This window comes from Achroia grisella, unplaced genomic scaffold, assembly GCF_030625045.1.
Source record: "Achroia grisella isolate CSIRO2021 unplaced genomic scaffold, CSIRO_AGI_Agris_v1 utg853, whole genome shotgun sequence".
Classification (NCBI taxonomy): Eukaryota; Metazoa; Arthropoda; class Insecta; order Lepidoptera; family Pyralidae; genus Achroia; species Achroia grisella.
This window is the reverse complement of record NW_026713043.1, coordinates 360,599-376,929: the sequence shown is the minus strand read 5'-3', so window position 1 is coordinate 376,929 and position 16,331 is coordinate 360,599. Positions and strand designations below refer to the sequence as shown.

General features: G+C 32.3%; 4 protein-coding genes across 10 annotated transcripts; 3 read left to right on the top strand and 1 right to left on the bottom strand.

Moving 5' to 3' along the window:
* Window positions 1-363: 363 nt before the first annotated feature.
* On the top strand, window positions 364-2,544 carry LOC131852490 (U3 small nucleolar RNA-interacting protein 2). Its single transcript, XM_059203156.1, has one exon. It carries the CDS (start codon window positions 1,162-1,164, stop codon window positions 2,503-2,505), a length of 1,344 nt encoding a protein of 447 aa, XP_059059139.1. The 5' UTR covers window positions 364-1,161; the 3' UTR covers window positions 2,506-2,544.
* A 1,103-nt stretch (window positions 2,545-3,647) lies between these two features.
* Window positions 3,648-8,180, bottom strand: LOC131852457 (serine/arginine-rich splicing factor 2). Of its 5 annotated transcripts, XR_009357941.1 has the most exons (6): window positions 8,091-8,180; window positions 7,802-8,000; window positions 7,489-7,629; window positions 6,029-6,211; window positions 5,393-5,454; window positions 3,648-4,647 (listed from the first exon to the last, which is right to left on the bottom strand). XR_009357941.1 is itself a non-coding variant. In XM_059203116.1 (5 exons), exons 2-4 carry the CDS (start codon window positions 7,981-7,983, stop codon window positions 6,037-6,039), a joined length of 498 nt encoding a protein of 165 aa, XP_059059099.1. In that variant the 5' UTR covers window positions 7,984-8,000; window positions 8,091-8,180; the 3' UTR covers window positions 3,648-5,454; window positions 6,029-6,036. The 5 variants fall into 5 exon arrangements, 4 of the variants coding, with proteins under 4 accessions (XP_059059099.1, XP_059059102.1, XP_059059100.1 ...); XM_059203116.1 differs by having other exon boundaries at window positions 3,648-5,454; XM_059203119.1 differs by having other exon boundaries at window positions 3,648-5,454; window positions 6,029-6,172.
* Window positions 8,181-8,874: 694 nt separating this feature from the next.
* Window positions 8,875-11,504, top strand: LOC131852528 (cilia- and flagella-associated protein 276). Of its 2 annotated transcripts, none has more exons than XM_059203203.1 (4): window positions 8,875-9,193; window positions 9,599-9,767; window positions 10,200-10,343; window positions 11,000-11,504. In XM_059203203.1, exons 1-3 carry the CDS (start codon window positions 9,012-9,014, stop codon window positions 10,338-10,340), a joined length of 492 nt encoding a protein of 163 aa, XP_059059186.1. In that variant the 5' UTR covers window positions 8,875-9,011; the 3' UTR covers window positions 10,341-10,343; window positions 11,000-11,504. The 2 variants fall into 2 exon arrangements, with proteins under 2 accessions (XP_059059186.1, XP_059059185.1); XM_059203202.1 differs by having other exon boundaries at window positions 10,200-10,347.
* Window positions 11,505-12,471: 967 nt separating this feature from the next.
* LOC131852514 (uncharacterized) lies at window positions 12,472-15,611 on the top strand. 2 transcript variants are annotated; one of them, XM_059203185.1, is made up of 5 exons: window positions 12,472-12,681; window positions 12,927-13,694; window positions 14,116-14,199; window positions 14,458-14,594; window positions 15,201-15,611. In XM_059203185.1, the coding sequence occupies exons 1-5, from the start codon at window positions 12,660-12,662 to the stop codon at window positions 15,519-15,521; spliced, it is 1,332 nt and encodes a 443-aa protein (XP_059059168.1). In that variant the 5' UTR covers window positions 12,472-12,659; the 3' UTR covers window positions 15,522-15,611. The 2 variants fall into 2 exon arrangements, with proteins under 2 accessions (XP_059059168.1, XP_059059169.1); XM_059203186.1 differs by lacking the exon at window positions 15,201-15,611 and having other exon boundaries at window positions 14,472-14,588.
* Window positions 15,612-16,331: the final 720 nt, after the last annotated feature.

Genomic DNA, 16,331 nt, shown 5'->3' with positions numbered 1-16,331 from the left:
TGTAGCATTAGTAGGTTATCCTCATCACTGTAGCGTTATGTATGTTGTGAGTAGGTGGCGCTATGTAATATATTATTTATTGTAGTATGTAGGTAATGAGTATACTCGTAAAAAGATTGTACTATTTATTAGACATTATTAAGTTTATTGGTAGTGTTCTACATGGTTTATTAGTAACCCATACAGTCGACGCGGAGTCGGGATGTAGACTCATTTTACACTTAACTTAAATCTATGTTAATGGAAACGTAAACTAAGGGAAGGGTCTCAAGTGTCGATAGAAATATTACAAGTGTAGGTACATATTATTTCCATAAATTTTTTAAATATTTAAATAGCGTTATCTTTCGATCCAAATCATTAATTACATATAATTTGTCGTCATTTTCGAATTGTATATTCGAATAGCATTTACAGAGACAAAAAATATAGAATGTTTGATTTTTTTTTGTTATGGCATTATATTTTTCAATGTCTATTTATCAAAGTATATTATTAAATTTAATCTATTAATTTGAGCTGCTCAACAAGGAATTTACTTATATCATTTTATTCCTAACTTTTGTAAAAAAATATTCTTTACCATAAGTAACAGTCTGATGGTAACAATAGCCCACTGTCGCAAAATATATTCAATTAAAAAAAAAGTTAATACTGAAATGTCAAATACACATGGCATAACGTCATAGTGATTTCAAAAATGAAAGTATCGATATTTATCTGACGTATATTCCGATATATTTTAAAAATTAAATATTCTTCAATATTGATATTAATGCTCAGGAGAACTCTTCAGAAAAGACTCCACTATTAAGATAACATTTATTGTAATATTAATAATTAGCAGAACTGGTTTTTTACAAACTATAATATGTAGTAAATTAGTAATATAAAAAGTAAAAAATGATGATTACATACGTATCACTCCTTATTATTTTAGTTTTTACATTAAGCATGTTTTTTAAACTACTTTTACAATATATTGTAACAAAATAATGTATCCATAAATATAAATTAAGTGATTTATCGTATTTTATTGTCGAGTTCATGGTCGCACTACAGCTGCCTAATGTCACAAAATAACAAATTTTTTGGTTATGTTCTGTTCAAGTCAATGTGTTTAAATAAATTTCATTCGATATAACTTTAAAACTTTATAGAATGTCTTCCTCTTTCTTTTTAAGAGGTAAATCTAGACAAGTGAAAAAAAGAAAAGGCGATAGAATACAAACAAAGTCTAAGAAAACTCCACCTAACCTAAAAAATGGGCACGAATCTTCTGAAAGTGATTTGGAGATTAAAAAGTTTTCCGATGCTGAAGATTCGGGGAGTGAACATGAGACCGCTGAACAAACAAAACTGAGGTTAGCAAAGAAGTACCTTGAAGAAATAGAAAGAGAGGAAGCGAAACGTGCTGAACTGAAGGAACTGGATGATGTCGTGGAGAAAAGACTGCAAAAAGATTATTTAGAACAGAAAGGCAAATTAAAGACACAAGTGGCTGACAGCTACGTCGCACCTAGGGACAGTGACTTCCGACTAATACGCGCCAGAGAACACCGTCTCACGCTAACATGTGTATGTATAAGTAATGATGGACAGTTTGTGTTCACAGGCAGCAAGTGTGGCACCATAATTAAATGGGGCGTCAAAGAGAAACGGAAACTTGGTTGTATAACTTATAAAACTCATTCTAAATTATTGAAAGGTGGAATAAGTTCATTAGCTATCACAACAGACACAAAATTTTTGGCCTCATCCGACCAATCACCTAATATACAGATATGGGACCCTAGTATATTGAAGCATAGTCATACATTTAAAGGACACAAAGATCCAGTGACTGGTCTTGTGTTTAGAAAGAATACACATGAGTTGTACTCTGCAAGTAAAGATAGATCTGTGAAAATCTGGTCTTTGGATGAGATGGCATATGTGGAAACACTGTTTGGTCATCAGTCTCCCATAACGTCTATTGACGCTTTGACTAGAGAGTGTGCAATCACAGCTGGGGGCCGGGATACCACGGTTCGAATATGGAAAATCGTAGAAGAGTCACAGCTCATATTTAATGGACCTGTTGGTACTATAGATGAAGTAAAATTATTGAATGAAGAGCATTTTGTTTCTGGAAGCGATAATGGTTCACTTTGTGTGTGGAGTGTATTAAAAAAGAAACCTTTATGTACTGTAAATGAAGCCCATGGTATTGATAATGATGTGCCAAGATGGATCACTAGTCTTGCAACTTTATTAAATTCTGATGTGTTTGCATCAGGCTCTTATGATAATAAAATTAGGCTATGGAAAATTTGCGACAATTATAGGAAAGTATTACCTTTATTTAATATAGAGGTAAACGGTTTTGTTAACTGTATGCAGTTCACTAATGATGGTAGACAACTTTATGCAGCAATTGGTCAAGAGCATAAAGCAGGCAGATGGTTCAGAATTGTTACTGGACATAATGGATTATTAGTTGTTAATTTTAATATTAAGTCATGATGCTATGACATAAAATTATATAATTAAGTATAAACATATTTTTACTGGTTAAAATGAGTTTTTTTTTATATAATTGTTATATATTATATATATATACCTTATACCTGGCGTTAGCATAAATGACTAGTATTTAATTTATTGTACTTCACGACCTGCGGTTTAGCGTTTTAGCACACCACTTTACTTCCAATGGCCGCGTTCGGGTTCTATTCCTCGCACACGGCGCACATTTGTATCGGTCCGGGTGTAATTAGTCAGTACTCAGTTGTCTAGTATCCATAACACTAACTTTTCTTAGCGTGGGACTAAATGATGCTGTGTTAATTGCCCAGGGTTTTTTATTTATTGTACTATAAGTGTGTTACAGAGTTCGTTAATAGGTAATTTTTATTAAACAAAAAGCAGACTTAATACCGTACTTTTCGATTTTATTAAGCATATATAAGCTCGTAAGTATATTATTATACTGTAGTTTGTATAATTCATACCCATAGTTCCTATGCTATGTATTCACTACATTTGTGATGTAGGTTTGCAGTAAATTATTAAGGTGGTTTGTCAGTAATGTGGACTAATAAGCCATTGCTAACAATGTACCATATCAGGTTGATCTACACATGGTTACCCTGGAAACCACCGTGTGATAAATTCTCTCCACTCATTCCTTAAACCATGGTGGTAAATTGCAATTTGCCAAAACGGGCTAATTGACGTGACTTCATGTTCATTTAATCATCATCCACTGGTGCCCGCCAGCTTAAATGGTTAGAACAAGCAGGTGAACCATTCCATTATCACCCACCCAAAACCCTGTTCAATGTATATTGTATAGACATTGAAGTTCTATGGTTCCTAGACATATTTATTCATGGAATCCAAGGATTGTAAGTACGGTTCATATTATATACTACGTACGGTATGGTATTATATAAATAAAAATACATTTTCTTTTAATAATATTATTTATTAAGATAAAACCTACACAGTTCGGTGCCAGGCGTCCCACATCTGGTGATGCTTCTTTCTTGACTGTAAATTTCAAAGAAAAGGTTTACCACTAAATTGTTCATTGAAACCTTTTCTTTGAAAGTATAAAACTGAAATAATTATAATACTACGCTTTAAACGCATATAGGTAGGTACTTATATTTCTCGGTTGGTTGAAGGGCAGGAGAGAGGCGTTATGTCAATAGTGACAAGAATAAAAAGGTGTATCTGCAAATCACAGCAATCAGCACAGGAAACTGCCACAGCAAACAGGCCAGCGAGCAGCACCGGCCTGCCAAACAAACGAATGTATTAGTTTGGGTGTCTGCGCGTCGGCTGCTACCTACGTTTCATTGTTACGACTTTACTAATCATTGTTTGATGCACTTATGCACTTTGTCACAACTTATTTTTATATTAAATTTAAAGTGTACTCTAAACAGATATTTCAAAACCGACTGTATAATAATGGAATTAAAAATCAGCATTAACGGAAGAGGAAATAAAAATAGGCTATTTGACTGTATTGAAAATATTTGTGTTACATTATTCTAAGAAAACGTAAAACCTACTGTATGTTTAAGTAAACTATTTTGGGTTTTAATTATAATGAATAAATATATTAATTTCTGCAATTTGAACATTAGATCTATAAAAGTAAGCCATTTATTACTATTTAATGTTTTTTAATTCCTAATCGTGTCGAATGGTGGTTGCAACCGCATTATTGACAGATATTATTTTTATATATAGTAGTTGGAATTGGGAGTATTTCAGCATATTCTTTGAACAGCTAAAGTGGTTATTTTTGTGAATTTTATTATATTATTATGAGACACCTACATATATTTAAACAACTCATACTAAATGTCCCAAATAATCATTTTAATATGTAATACTGTTCTACGAAAAATTACGTCTGAGTAGTCAAATATCCTATTGCAATATTTCGTCAATTGGACTTATTTGTTATAGATGCTCTATTGATATTGGGCGATGCGACTCTATTTTTATGACGTATGAGTGTCTCGTTTTGTTATAATATAAAAGTTTACTCATAACTTATGAACGGCAACAACAGCAATTCAGCAGTTGTCAGCAATCAGCAAACCCCCTCCCCCCCGCAAACCGCACCGCTCCCCGCGTACTCCACACCTTGAGCATACCAACATTGCGATTAATGATAATTACAGTCGTATTATTAAAACGATATTAAATTATTGCCCTTCTTTATAATAATATATTTGAGTACTAATACTTAGTACTAGGAGTTACAAAATTTATTCTGATACATGTACTTCAGATAATAAAATACAAAATTATAAGGCTTACTACATGTGAACAAGTTGACAATATAATAACACTAGAAATCTATATAAAGAAAAGTAATAACTTCTTTGTTGAAGTGTGTTACCACAGACGAGGGAGTGCCATATAATTGCCCAATTTAGCCCAATATGCCCTTGGGATGTACATGATCTTCTCAACAATTAATTTTAACCTGAAATAATATCTAAGGACCATTAGAGGTCAAACACTTTGTTCATGTTGATTATCCATATACACAAGACTGAGAAAATTAATTACATATAATGTTAATGAATCAAAAATGACTGTTATTATGTAGCTTCTATACAATAACTAAAATATAAAAAAAATATACAACTAAAAGTATCATTAGAGACAAAGGTGATCAAACTGATAGTATTTTCTTTGACAAGCTCAAGTACATTACACTTTTTATGAATATAAAAACATTTAAAAGGAACAATTTTAAAACATACAATTCTTACATAGTTAATCTAAATAGAGAACTTAAAATTATATTGAATGTAATACCACTATGGTATTCATAGTGGTGGTCATAAATGAAGATGGCTAGTGAGTTTGAGTATAGTACCTGGGCCAAAGACTGCCGAGTCATGTGGCACAACACTTCAGCTCACAACTGGTACTCTCAACCTGGAATAAATAATGAACTAATATTGAACTACTATTATTTTAATAAAATACCCTATAGGGCAAAATAAACATAAATTTTATTATGATTATTTAACAATACAATAAAATATCTTCAATTATATTTTTCATAATACTATATTTGTTAAGTGTAGACAAGACATCCTAATTTTGCGTGTAATTTTGAATCATTAAAATTTTCAATAAACATATCCAAGGATACAAGATAAACAATTTCAAAATAATAAAAATAAAAAATTTTGTTGGACTGATATTTCAATAGAAAAATATATATTATGATCCAGCTTGAAGTTAACTTAACATTGAAGTTAATGATGTAAATTACTTTAATAAGTATGATTTACATAATACTTTCTTCAATACAATCTATATATATTTTCAAATAGATTGTTGTTATAAAAGTGTTGCGTTGCAAGTTTTTTTTTTATTAAAGAATGCAATATGATTAGTTTTATCTTATTTTAGGTTTTCATGAATAAACAGACTATATTATACAAATAGTGTAGAACAAAACTGACATAAGAATACATATAAAATAAGTCAAAATGAGACTCACTCAACAGTTCAGTGCCTGGAGCGGGACCTGGAGCGACTGCGGCTACGGGAGCGTCCGCGGGAACTCTTCGAGTCTGAGCGGGAGCGAGATCGCGAGCGCGACCGGCTGCGCGTGTACGAGCGCCGCCTCGATCGCGAACGGGACCTGGATCGACGACGTGAACGAGACCGTGAACGCGAGTGGCTAAAAGAAATACCATCACACATACATATGAGTATCATTCACTCCTCCGTTGGTACATGCCTTTGCTGCCCAGGATTCACGGAAGCAATCTCCACCTAATACAAAATGGAAGCATTTTCAATGTGTAGCAGCTTATTGGAAGCAATTGTTTTGGAATTGACTAATGCAGATGACAGAAGAAATGCACCTGCAGTTATGTATATTTGAGGTTTTGCTTTGATAATAAATAATATATATTTTTTTCTGTCCACAGTGACAAATAAAAAATAAAATACAAAATTATGGCAGTTTAAATTAAGGTAATATTACTTTTTATTTTTTAAATTTTGTTGCAGTGCAACACCACAGTATCATATATACTATGTAATTGTAATAAAATAAATATTTTTATCTTTTTGAAACCAAAAGGGTACTTTTGTATTAACTAAATTTAAAGAACCAATACAGTATAAATGACAATAAAATTAAAATATAGATAATTTTTTGAATTAAGATGTTTTATCTTATAAAATTGTACAGTTAGAAGTAACTAACATTTAATATTAATATATTGTATGTTAGTTGGTAGCAACATGTTGTTAAGGTTTTACTTTAGTTTAGCATGATTATTTATTTAAGTTAATTGACCAATGAATTATATTGATAATTTATTGTGCTTTTGAAATGTTCTCATAAAATGTGTTAGATAATCTAGTAATTAAATTTAATGGTTTGAATAATATCATTTAATGGTAATTAGGAATGTTTGTTTAGTTATCTCTCTATAAAAGAAATAGGGCCTTAATACTTGTCTAGTTACAGTTCGATAGAAATTCACAATTATCACAGCATGAAAATGTGACAATAAAGACCACAAAAGGGCTAGATTACACTTAAGAATAATCATTATTAAAAACATCTATTAAAAATTTTGATCCTGAACTTGTTTTATAATAGGATTTAATAGGGAATTTGAATCTAAGGCTAAATATACCAAATTTTAGGTTCAATGCTTTAGTGTTTTAAACACTAGGATTAGACTTTAGATCTGTGTGTTGATGTGATCAAGTAGCACATAATTTTTTATACTAATATATAAAAGTTAAATTTTTATTCCAAAAACAATTTTAAGCTCAAGTTGAGTGATAAAATAAGAAACAGCGTTCACTCCTTGCCATCGTAGCATTATGTTCAAATGTCAGTCAAAACCAGTCACCAGTTTTATGAGTCTGAAATGAATTGTTATAGCAAAGACAAGCATGAGTTTAAATATTTAAATTGTATTTTGTAATAAATACCTGCGACGTCTGTCGTAACGGCTTCTGTAGGGAGATGAGGGGCGGCCATATCGAGCCATCTGTACGCGGAGCTCCCTACCGTCCAGCATACGGCCATCTAAAGACTCCAAAGCTTCTTCAGCATCTCTTCGATCATAAAATCTATTAAAAATTACCACAAATGAATTTGATTCAGATTACATAGCCAATTGTGAGCCTGATCTATTTCGAATATGGGCAATATTTTTAATCTTTGATTGCAATTAATCAGTAATTAATAGCAAATGGTGTTTTTACCGGTATTCAGAATGACGTCACAATTGAAAATATGTACCTGACAAACGCGAATCCTCTGCTTTCTCTTGTATATCGATCTCTTGGAATATAAATATCGCCAACGTCGCCACATCTTTCAAATACTCGCCGTAAATCTTCGGGCGTCGTACGATATGTTAGGTTGTCCACTTTGAGGGACACCATGCCGTCGATGCGCGGCGGAGGCCTTCCGTAACTCATTGTGATTTATATCTATACTAAAACCAAAATATATTAGGTAAAATTAAGAGTTAAATATAAACTAATAGCAAGCAAAATCCACAAAGAGCAAGAAAATAGTTTCTAACCTTACAATTATCAAAGAAAGCCAAAGAACGCAGAATAGAAATGGACGAAGTAATATGGCTACCGGAAATGAAAAGCGGCGGCTTGTGGCGGCGGATCGTTGTGTTGCCAGTTCTTGTTTAATTTTTCCTTTATAAATATCAGTAAAATGTGCGTGCAAAGATCGTTAGCTTGAGATTAAGATTTTTTCTAATGATTAGATTCCGATTTGTATTAGCAGGTAGGCACTTTTTCGTTTTGGATAAATAAATTACAACTACCATTACTATTTAGTAGATTAAGACGAGATATGATTAGGCATACAAAAGTGCATCAATGTAAGTTTATTTGAATAAATCATTTTCTATTTAAGATTTTCCAAGTATAATTACACCCAATTCTGTAATGTGGAAATAAATCGTTACAAGTATATTAACATACCCTAACTTTAGGGAGATTATTTGTATGCTGGTTACAATCCAGATATATTTTAAAGCGTGTTTTAAAAAAGAAGTATCATAGAGTTCACACAGCATCTCGTTCTAGTTTGTGGTTCACAAACAGTTATATAAAGACGCAATGATTATTTGCTACATTTACATTGTAATTATATAGTGATTTCTTGGTTAATAATGATAACAATGACGAAATATTTTTGAACATATTAATTTATCTTAATTTATCAATAATTATTCTTATTAGGACAACAATTAATTTAAAAATTCGTTCACCTACATAAATCTACAGCTAGCAATATGAGCTGTATTTGATGCGTGGAGCGTTGCCAGATACTGCTAGTATCTACTTAAAACAATTCGTTGCTATGGGTTCTGTTTACTTCGGTCTACAATTTTTGTTGAGTAAAAGATTTAGGGATAGGTAAAAATTTAAGTAAATATTTGGGGCCTTACAAAATCAGTAAAGTGTATTTAACAATTTATAAAATGTCTGATATAAAACAAATTCGAAATAAAAAGCTCTTGCCTGATTTAAGGAAAGAGGGTGAGCTAAGGAAAGAAATTGTTTTATCTACTAACGAGAAACATGGTGTCCCTACTGGCTCTAGATTGTTTTCTCATCATACTCTAGCGAGTATTAGACGCCTTAGCTTTTTCTATCCTTTCCAGTAAGTATTGATGAACTTGCTATCTATGTAAATATTACACTACTGTCATACAATATAAGTAATCAAATCACTAGCTCGATTTCATGTGGTATGTAGTAGGTATGAAAGGTACTTAGCTTATGTTACCTTTCATCAAACTGAATTTACTGCCTTTTAAGACTCAAGTTCAATATATCTTATGGGTTCATGGGTGACCGCAGTCGTATCGTTAAGCCGTTGTAGGCAGAAGAGGGAGCCACCTATTTCTGCTGTTAAGTAGCGCGCTAACTTCTGTAGGATTTTACTCCTACTTACTTATCACAAATTATAGATTGATGTTCTACGTATGTAGAAAATCATATGTAATTTCGAGGTCGTTGTCTAGACGTTATATATATATATATACCAACATATTTCTTTTTAAAGCCTTCCTGATGATAGTCTCGATTTAATCCTGTCAGCTACATACAACCATTCCACGGAGAAATTCGCCGATAAGGAGGACCTTCACTTACAGCCCGAGACTCATGGATGTGACACGTGGCGACGCTTACGAAATACCTATGACAAACACCCACCTGTTGTAGTTCCTTTGGTATGGACGGATTTAACATTATTCGTAAATACTTAGAACTATAATGGGTACATTAATTTAATGTCTGCAGAAAATTATGAATTAAACAAATTATTTTATTTCATTCATCGTAATAGTACACAAGCTTTTAGAATTTTAATGCCAAACCTCACCGTCGTTCAGATCCAGTCTCACTTGGTGACTGAATCTGCGAAACAGAATTGGTTGTTTCAAATATGCACATTCCACATGCAGATTATTTATTTGGTCGGAGTTATATCTTTTGTAGTTGCTTGTTTTTGTCCATATACATCGTCGACGCTTTCACTCGCACCTGATTCCATCTGCACCTTTCTATATTCATATCGTATTGCTGTACTATAGACTATGTAGTCTATAGTACAGCAATACGAACATTTGTTATATGTTAACAAATGTTTACATTTCCATTAGGGTCATCCTATGAAGCGAGGAGGCATCACGGAGCACAGATCTCCATTCAGTGTGAAGTTGATGAATTCTGGTGTTCATTCCTCGCAAACCAACCCTGGATACAGTAGACAACCAGCTGGTGGCGCAATATTCTTCTATTAATATGTTTGTAAGAATCAGATACAATTCCTAGTCATTTTAATACATAACATTATTCTTTAAATTTCAATAAAAAATATAGCCTATGTGTTATTGTGATGCATAAGCTATATTATGTTTCTATACTTATTTCTATAAAGTTTCATCAAAATCTGTTCAGTAGTTTTTGCGTGAAAGAGTAACAAACATCCATACTTACAAACTTTCTAGTGTATAATATTATTAAGATTATTGAAAATACACACTTACATTTTATAAAAAGTAATTACTTTTAGTCCTATTTGTTACAATCAGTATCATTATCACATAGTAATAAAACAAAGTCGCGGTCGCTGTCTGTCCGTCCCTATGTGTGCTTAAATCTTTAAAACTACGCAACGGATTTTGAAGCGGTTTATTTTAATAGATAGAGTGATTCTAGAGGAAGGTTTATATGTACATATAATACATGTATACTCGGGCGAGTAGCTAGTATGAAATAATTGTGATGTCAGAACGCAGATTTTTGTAAATTGATTAGGTAGGTACATGTGACTTTTGTTTGTGATTTGTGAAAATTAATTAAAGGATTTGTCTATCTGTACGTAGATATATAGGTAGTTTATTTATTTGCTACGACTCAGACAATATTTATATATTGCTTTCCATGTTTTCTATTTCAGAGTTATGCATATTTGCCCCCGCAAACAGGAGTTTATTTTACAACTGTGAAGATACGTGGGTTGTTTACACAAGAATGCCTACGTTTACTTAACTTTCAAAATATATTTGAAAGTTCTCAAACATATCTTGCCATTTGATCATACAAGAATCGCTGATAAATCGTTTTCATTTTTTAATTCTCTCAATTGTATATTTTTAGTGAGATGTTGGAGTATTTGTCGAAACCAAGTTACTTGTTTGGAGATGTACTATAATTTCGTTGCGCTATGTCTATTCGATTTGTTTCATTTATGCATGTGAAAAATAGGTTTCTGTTTGTGTCGCGCTAGCTTTAGTTATACCTACAAAAAAGTTTTTATGTAACAATGGCGTATTTTTAATGTTATAGACATGGGTAGACTACTTTTTAAACGAGTATGTTAGTGTTGTTAGGTGTTGTCGTTTTCATGTCATAATTTTGTTTCACTTTGGGTTGTTTAATGTTGTGTCCTATTGTGTCATAAATAAAGATGTTTTTTTTTATTAAAGATGTTTTTGTTTGTGTATTAAATTTTATTCATTCGAAGAATAATCCCATCGTAATATATGTACTGAGTTTATTAGGTATTTATCTATACGTGAATCAGAAACTTGGTACATACTCCTTTTTATGAAAATTACGCAGACGGAGAAGTATAAATATAAATAAATTTTCGCACACTTATGTAGAGGAGTGAGAATGTTAATATTTTAAAATCTAAAATTATGCATAAAAATACATTATTAATATAAAAAAACATTACACACTCTACCATGCATTTGTTTCCTAGCATACATCATAGATCTCGCAGCTTCAACTATAGTAGGTACGATTCTCTCGCTCACTACAGCCGTTTTACTCTGGCGTGTAAGGCATTCTCAGCCGCTGTTGTGTATTCCGTATCTCTGTAATATCTTTCGCATATCTTCATTATCAAATTTCTCCGCCACTAAAAACAAGTGAAAAAGTGTGTGTCATATACGTGTTTCATAGCTTATTAAATACTAGCTTTTACCCGCGGCTTCGGTCGCATTGAATCCATTAAATGAATTTTTTTGCTTTATTTTATAAAAAGTATCCTATGTTCATTCTAATACCTCGAAGAACATATGTACAAAATTTCTTGATGATCGGTTCAGTGGTTTTTGCGTGAAAGCGTAACAAACATTCCTACTTTCACATTTATAATATTATATATTATATATATTAGTAAGGATTATTGTTAAAGTTCGTTTCTTATCGTGTAATAGGTACTTCTACTCGTACCAGTGTAATAGCCGTATTAGCTTCCGTCTCCACCGCTTACAGAATTTGGTAAGCCACTCTAGTTATATTAGCAGTCGCCAATTATCTCGTTCTAGTGTGCTGTCAAGACCCATGAAGAATTATTTATTCGAGTTTGATACTGGTTGCTTCATAATGCATAAATTGACATCACTAGAAATAGAAAATATAAACTGGCAGTTACAAGGATGAGAGATGTTTAATAGAACTTTTTATTATATTATATATACCCAAGCCTGTAAAATAAAATAGAAAATTAACAGATATTTATTTAGGCAAACTATGTAAAATTTGGAATTAAAGTAACAAAAAAGTGTTGAATAAATAATTTATATTGTTTGAAGAAAACGGCGTGGATGGATTTTTTGGATTCTCTCGGTAAGTTTCGTTGTAAAAAATAGACTAGTCTTAGCAGTAGTAGCAGGACAATACTATTTAAAGGTTCCTATTAGGATGTTATAAATCTTTATAGTGTAAATTTATGATACATTATATACATTCAAATTACAAACGGTTTTAATGGTTTGTATCACTGTCTTGGCTATCTAAACATAAAAAAAGATATATTTTACCTTAAAATACTTTTAAAGTTCTTATATTTATATAATATAAATTATCAGTAGATTTGGAAACAACACATAAAAAAACTAAAAGAGTTCGATCATGGTATTTGTATGAGCAATTTAAATCTCTGGAAAACAATCAGTTGGAGGCTGCACAAAAATTGAAAGACAGGTCCTACCAGGAGAGGATCCTGCGTCGAGAGTTACGTGAAAGAAGAGCCAGAAGAAGGCTCTACGATGAATTCGGGTTGTGTACGATCGAGCCTCGCACAGAGAAGAGTATTACGAGCGAAGGAACGAAAACAGCATTTAGTGCGAGCAATGATGATTTCTTTGAAAGTTTTTGCGAACTCGAAGACGACCGTATCAGTGTAGTTACTGAGCGTGACTTAGAAGATTCAGATAACAATTTCAGCCAAGATGACTCGCAACTTGGTACACCATATGTAGAAGAATTTCAAAGTATAGAAGACATAAGGAATGACAATAGCCTTGAGGAAAGTATTACTAGCGTGGTCGAGAATCTAAAATCCAGAACAAATTTAGCAGATGATATAAAAGAAGAACTGGAATCTGTGAAGAAAAATATAGCTGAAAATATCAATATGCAAATGGAAACTGTGAAAGCTAGTTTGCAGTTCATAGAAGATTATACCAAATTGTGTGATGATGCTAAAATGTCCAGCGTGGAAAGTTTGCCATCGATTGAAACGCGTGCAATGATGGAAGGGAGAGAACATGTACACGGGAAAAACGATGACAATAATTTATTCATCGTGTGGTCAAAACTGGTTTCATTTGCTTATCAAATTATTCAACTGAATCACGGTAATATTTATAATATTATTTAAGTAGTAAATAATATGATTGGAATGACAAATAATCGGAATATCGATGGATCAGTCGAATGTATTTTCCATATTTATATAAGTGTACCTAATTGTTTATCATCATTACCAGTTACACACAGCAACCAGTAATCACCATATAAACGATTTATCTATCTATATAGAAATAGTCGCCTGTAGATATGCACTCAGACGAGATAAAATAATTTCTCGCACTTGCTTAGCACCTCTCATCCATTGCAGTCCATCTGCACTATGGTACCAAGTCGCCCTAATGTTATTGCTATAATTGCCATGAAACCATGCATAAGACTATATAAAGTACACATGTGATAAATGTAGAAAATGTAATAAATGTAGATGGTAATTAATTTTTAATGGAGGTCTTATGATCTTCACAGGCAATTGTTATTATGACTATGGGTCTCAATTTCTGACTGCCGTGCTTGCTTGCGACGTTTTGCGGAGGGGGATCAACCGAATGTGTGAGTAGATAGTATCATAGAATACCTGGTAGTTTGTATGTTTATATTGCACTAATAGTGTTGGAGTCTTTTTTTTAATTTTTAAATTTGAGCGTGTTTGACCGCAAGCTCACCTGAAGTTAAGTGAGTCTGTAAAGGTTTTAAGGTGATGGGTAAGAACGTTTAAAGAAAAGGATAGACTTATGAATAGAAATGCCGTATAATATGAAATTCAATTATTTTAATTAATAGCTATTAATTAAAATAATTAAATTTTAGTTAATATTTTGCAGCCCTACGTTTCTCCGATAAAGTTTGCTACTGATGAATCCGAAACTTCCTCCGTCCCTCACAAGACTGTCAAAAGAAAAATAAGTAGAGATACGAAAAAATACAAAAACTGGACAAACCACAAGGTAAACAATTCGGCTTTCGAGGACCAGCTGTTTAGCATACCGCTTTACTTCCGATGGTTGCGGGTTCAATTCCTCGTGCAGTACAAACACGGTAGAAACATTACGAGTAATAAGTACAAATTGACAGTCATATTCACTGTCGGATTTAGAATGTATAGGAATGCAGTAATACTATGATTGATGTAGCGTATATTTTCCAACTTACTTATATGTTAACAACATATTCTGTGTTAAAATTGTATCGTAATTACTCCAGCCATTATTAAGTTAAAGACTTCCACATAAATACATAGTTTTTGCCTAGCCACGATTTTATTATAATTAGAGATATTATTTTTTACTGAGGGCTTAGAGTTATTACATTTTGTTTTAAGCACTGCTACCTACGAAAAACAATTGTGCTCGGGTATTTTTGCAGAGTTCGCTATCTAGCCAGGTAAAAGAATTGAAGCAAGTTTTTAGGATGCAATAATGATTAGATAGCGATCGTTTTTATATCCTCAGGATAGAGTATTTTATATGTTTTGAGTAGTCCGTCATATATAAAGATAATAAGAGCTACAGACAATGTATCGACACCTCAATCATTCTTGCTTGATCTTGCAGCTATCCCATCGAAATAAAGGCAAAAAATTGTCTATTGACCAAAAATACAACTCCGAACATTCTCCTAAACACATGTATGAATACCAAAGCAACAAGAATCGATGGAGCAGCGAACCACGGCACATAAATTCTACATTTACAACAAGTAAAAGAGATTTGAACTTTAGTCATAAATCTTCTACAATATGGCCAGGCTTATCAAGAGAATATGTAATAGCAGACTGCAATTGTTACTGTCATAGAATGAGGAATCCCATGTTAAATATAGGTCGCTATGTTGACAGCATATTACAAGACATTGAGGATTGTAGCCACGACTGAAATTGTTTGTGATCTAATTATCCATACAATCGTTGAGCAATGTTTTGTTATTAATTTTTATTTACTTTACCTTTATAAATATATTTATACAGAATATTAAGGTTTTTAATCATGATTCAAGTTTAATAAAACGCATATGTTTCTATAGAATCAAAATGATTTTGCTATTGAGCAAATAACCAGTGTTGATGATGATGATCCTTTTACAAATCTTAGTAATATTATAAACGCGAAAGTTTGTGAGTATGGATGAATGTTTGTTACTCTTTCACGCAAAAACGACTGAATGGATTCTGAGGAAACTTTACAGTAACACAGTCTATACATTAGAATAACACTAATAATTTAAAAAGGTACCACGTAATTTGGGCGAAATATAATGATAAATGTCAAGTAAGTCTGATGTTGAAGTTGCGAGGGTCAGCTAGTATATTATAAAATTAAGCTTGAAGCAGAGGAAATATCGTGGGAACAATAATAAAAGAATAACAAATATGTAACATTTTAATACAGTTGTCGCGTGTACAACAGCGAATTAAGTAGGTTACAATATTCCTCTACAAAGTTTTACATCGAGTGTTCATAAGAAACCAATCCCTACCTTTACCATTAAATAAAATCGTATCGACATTTCGTTAACGGATATAACACATTGATATCGAGTTAGAGTTTTGTTCAGTTATTAAAGAGGAGTACATAAAGGAGTGTGAACAAGGTTATCTTCTATTTCTTTACTGCTTGCTAGTCGCTGCAAATGACCAATTTGGAGGTGTTATCAGTACTGTGAGGGCAAATACTAAATATACTATA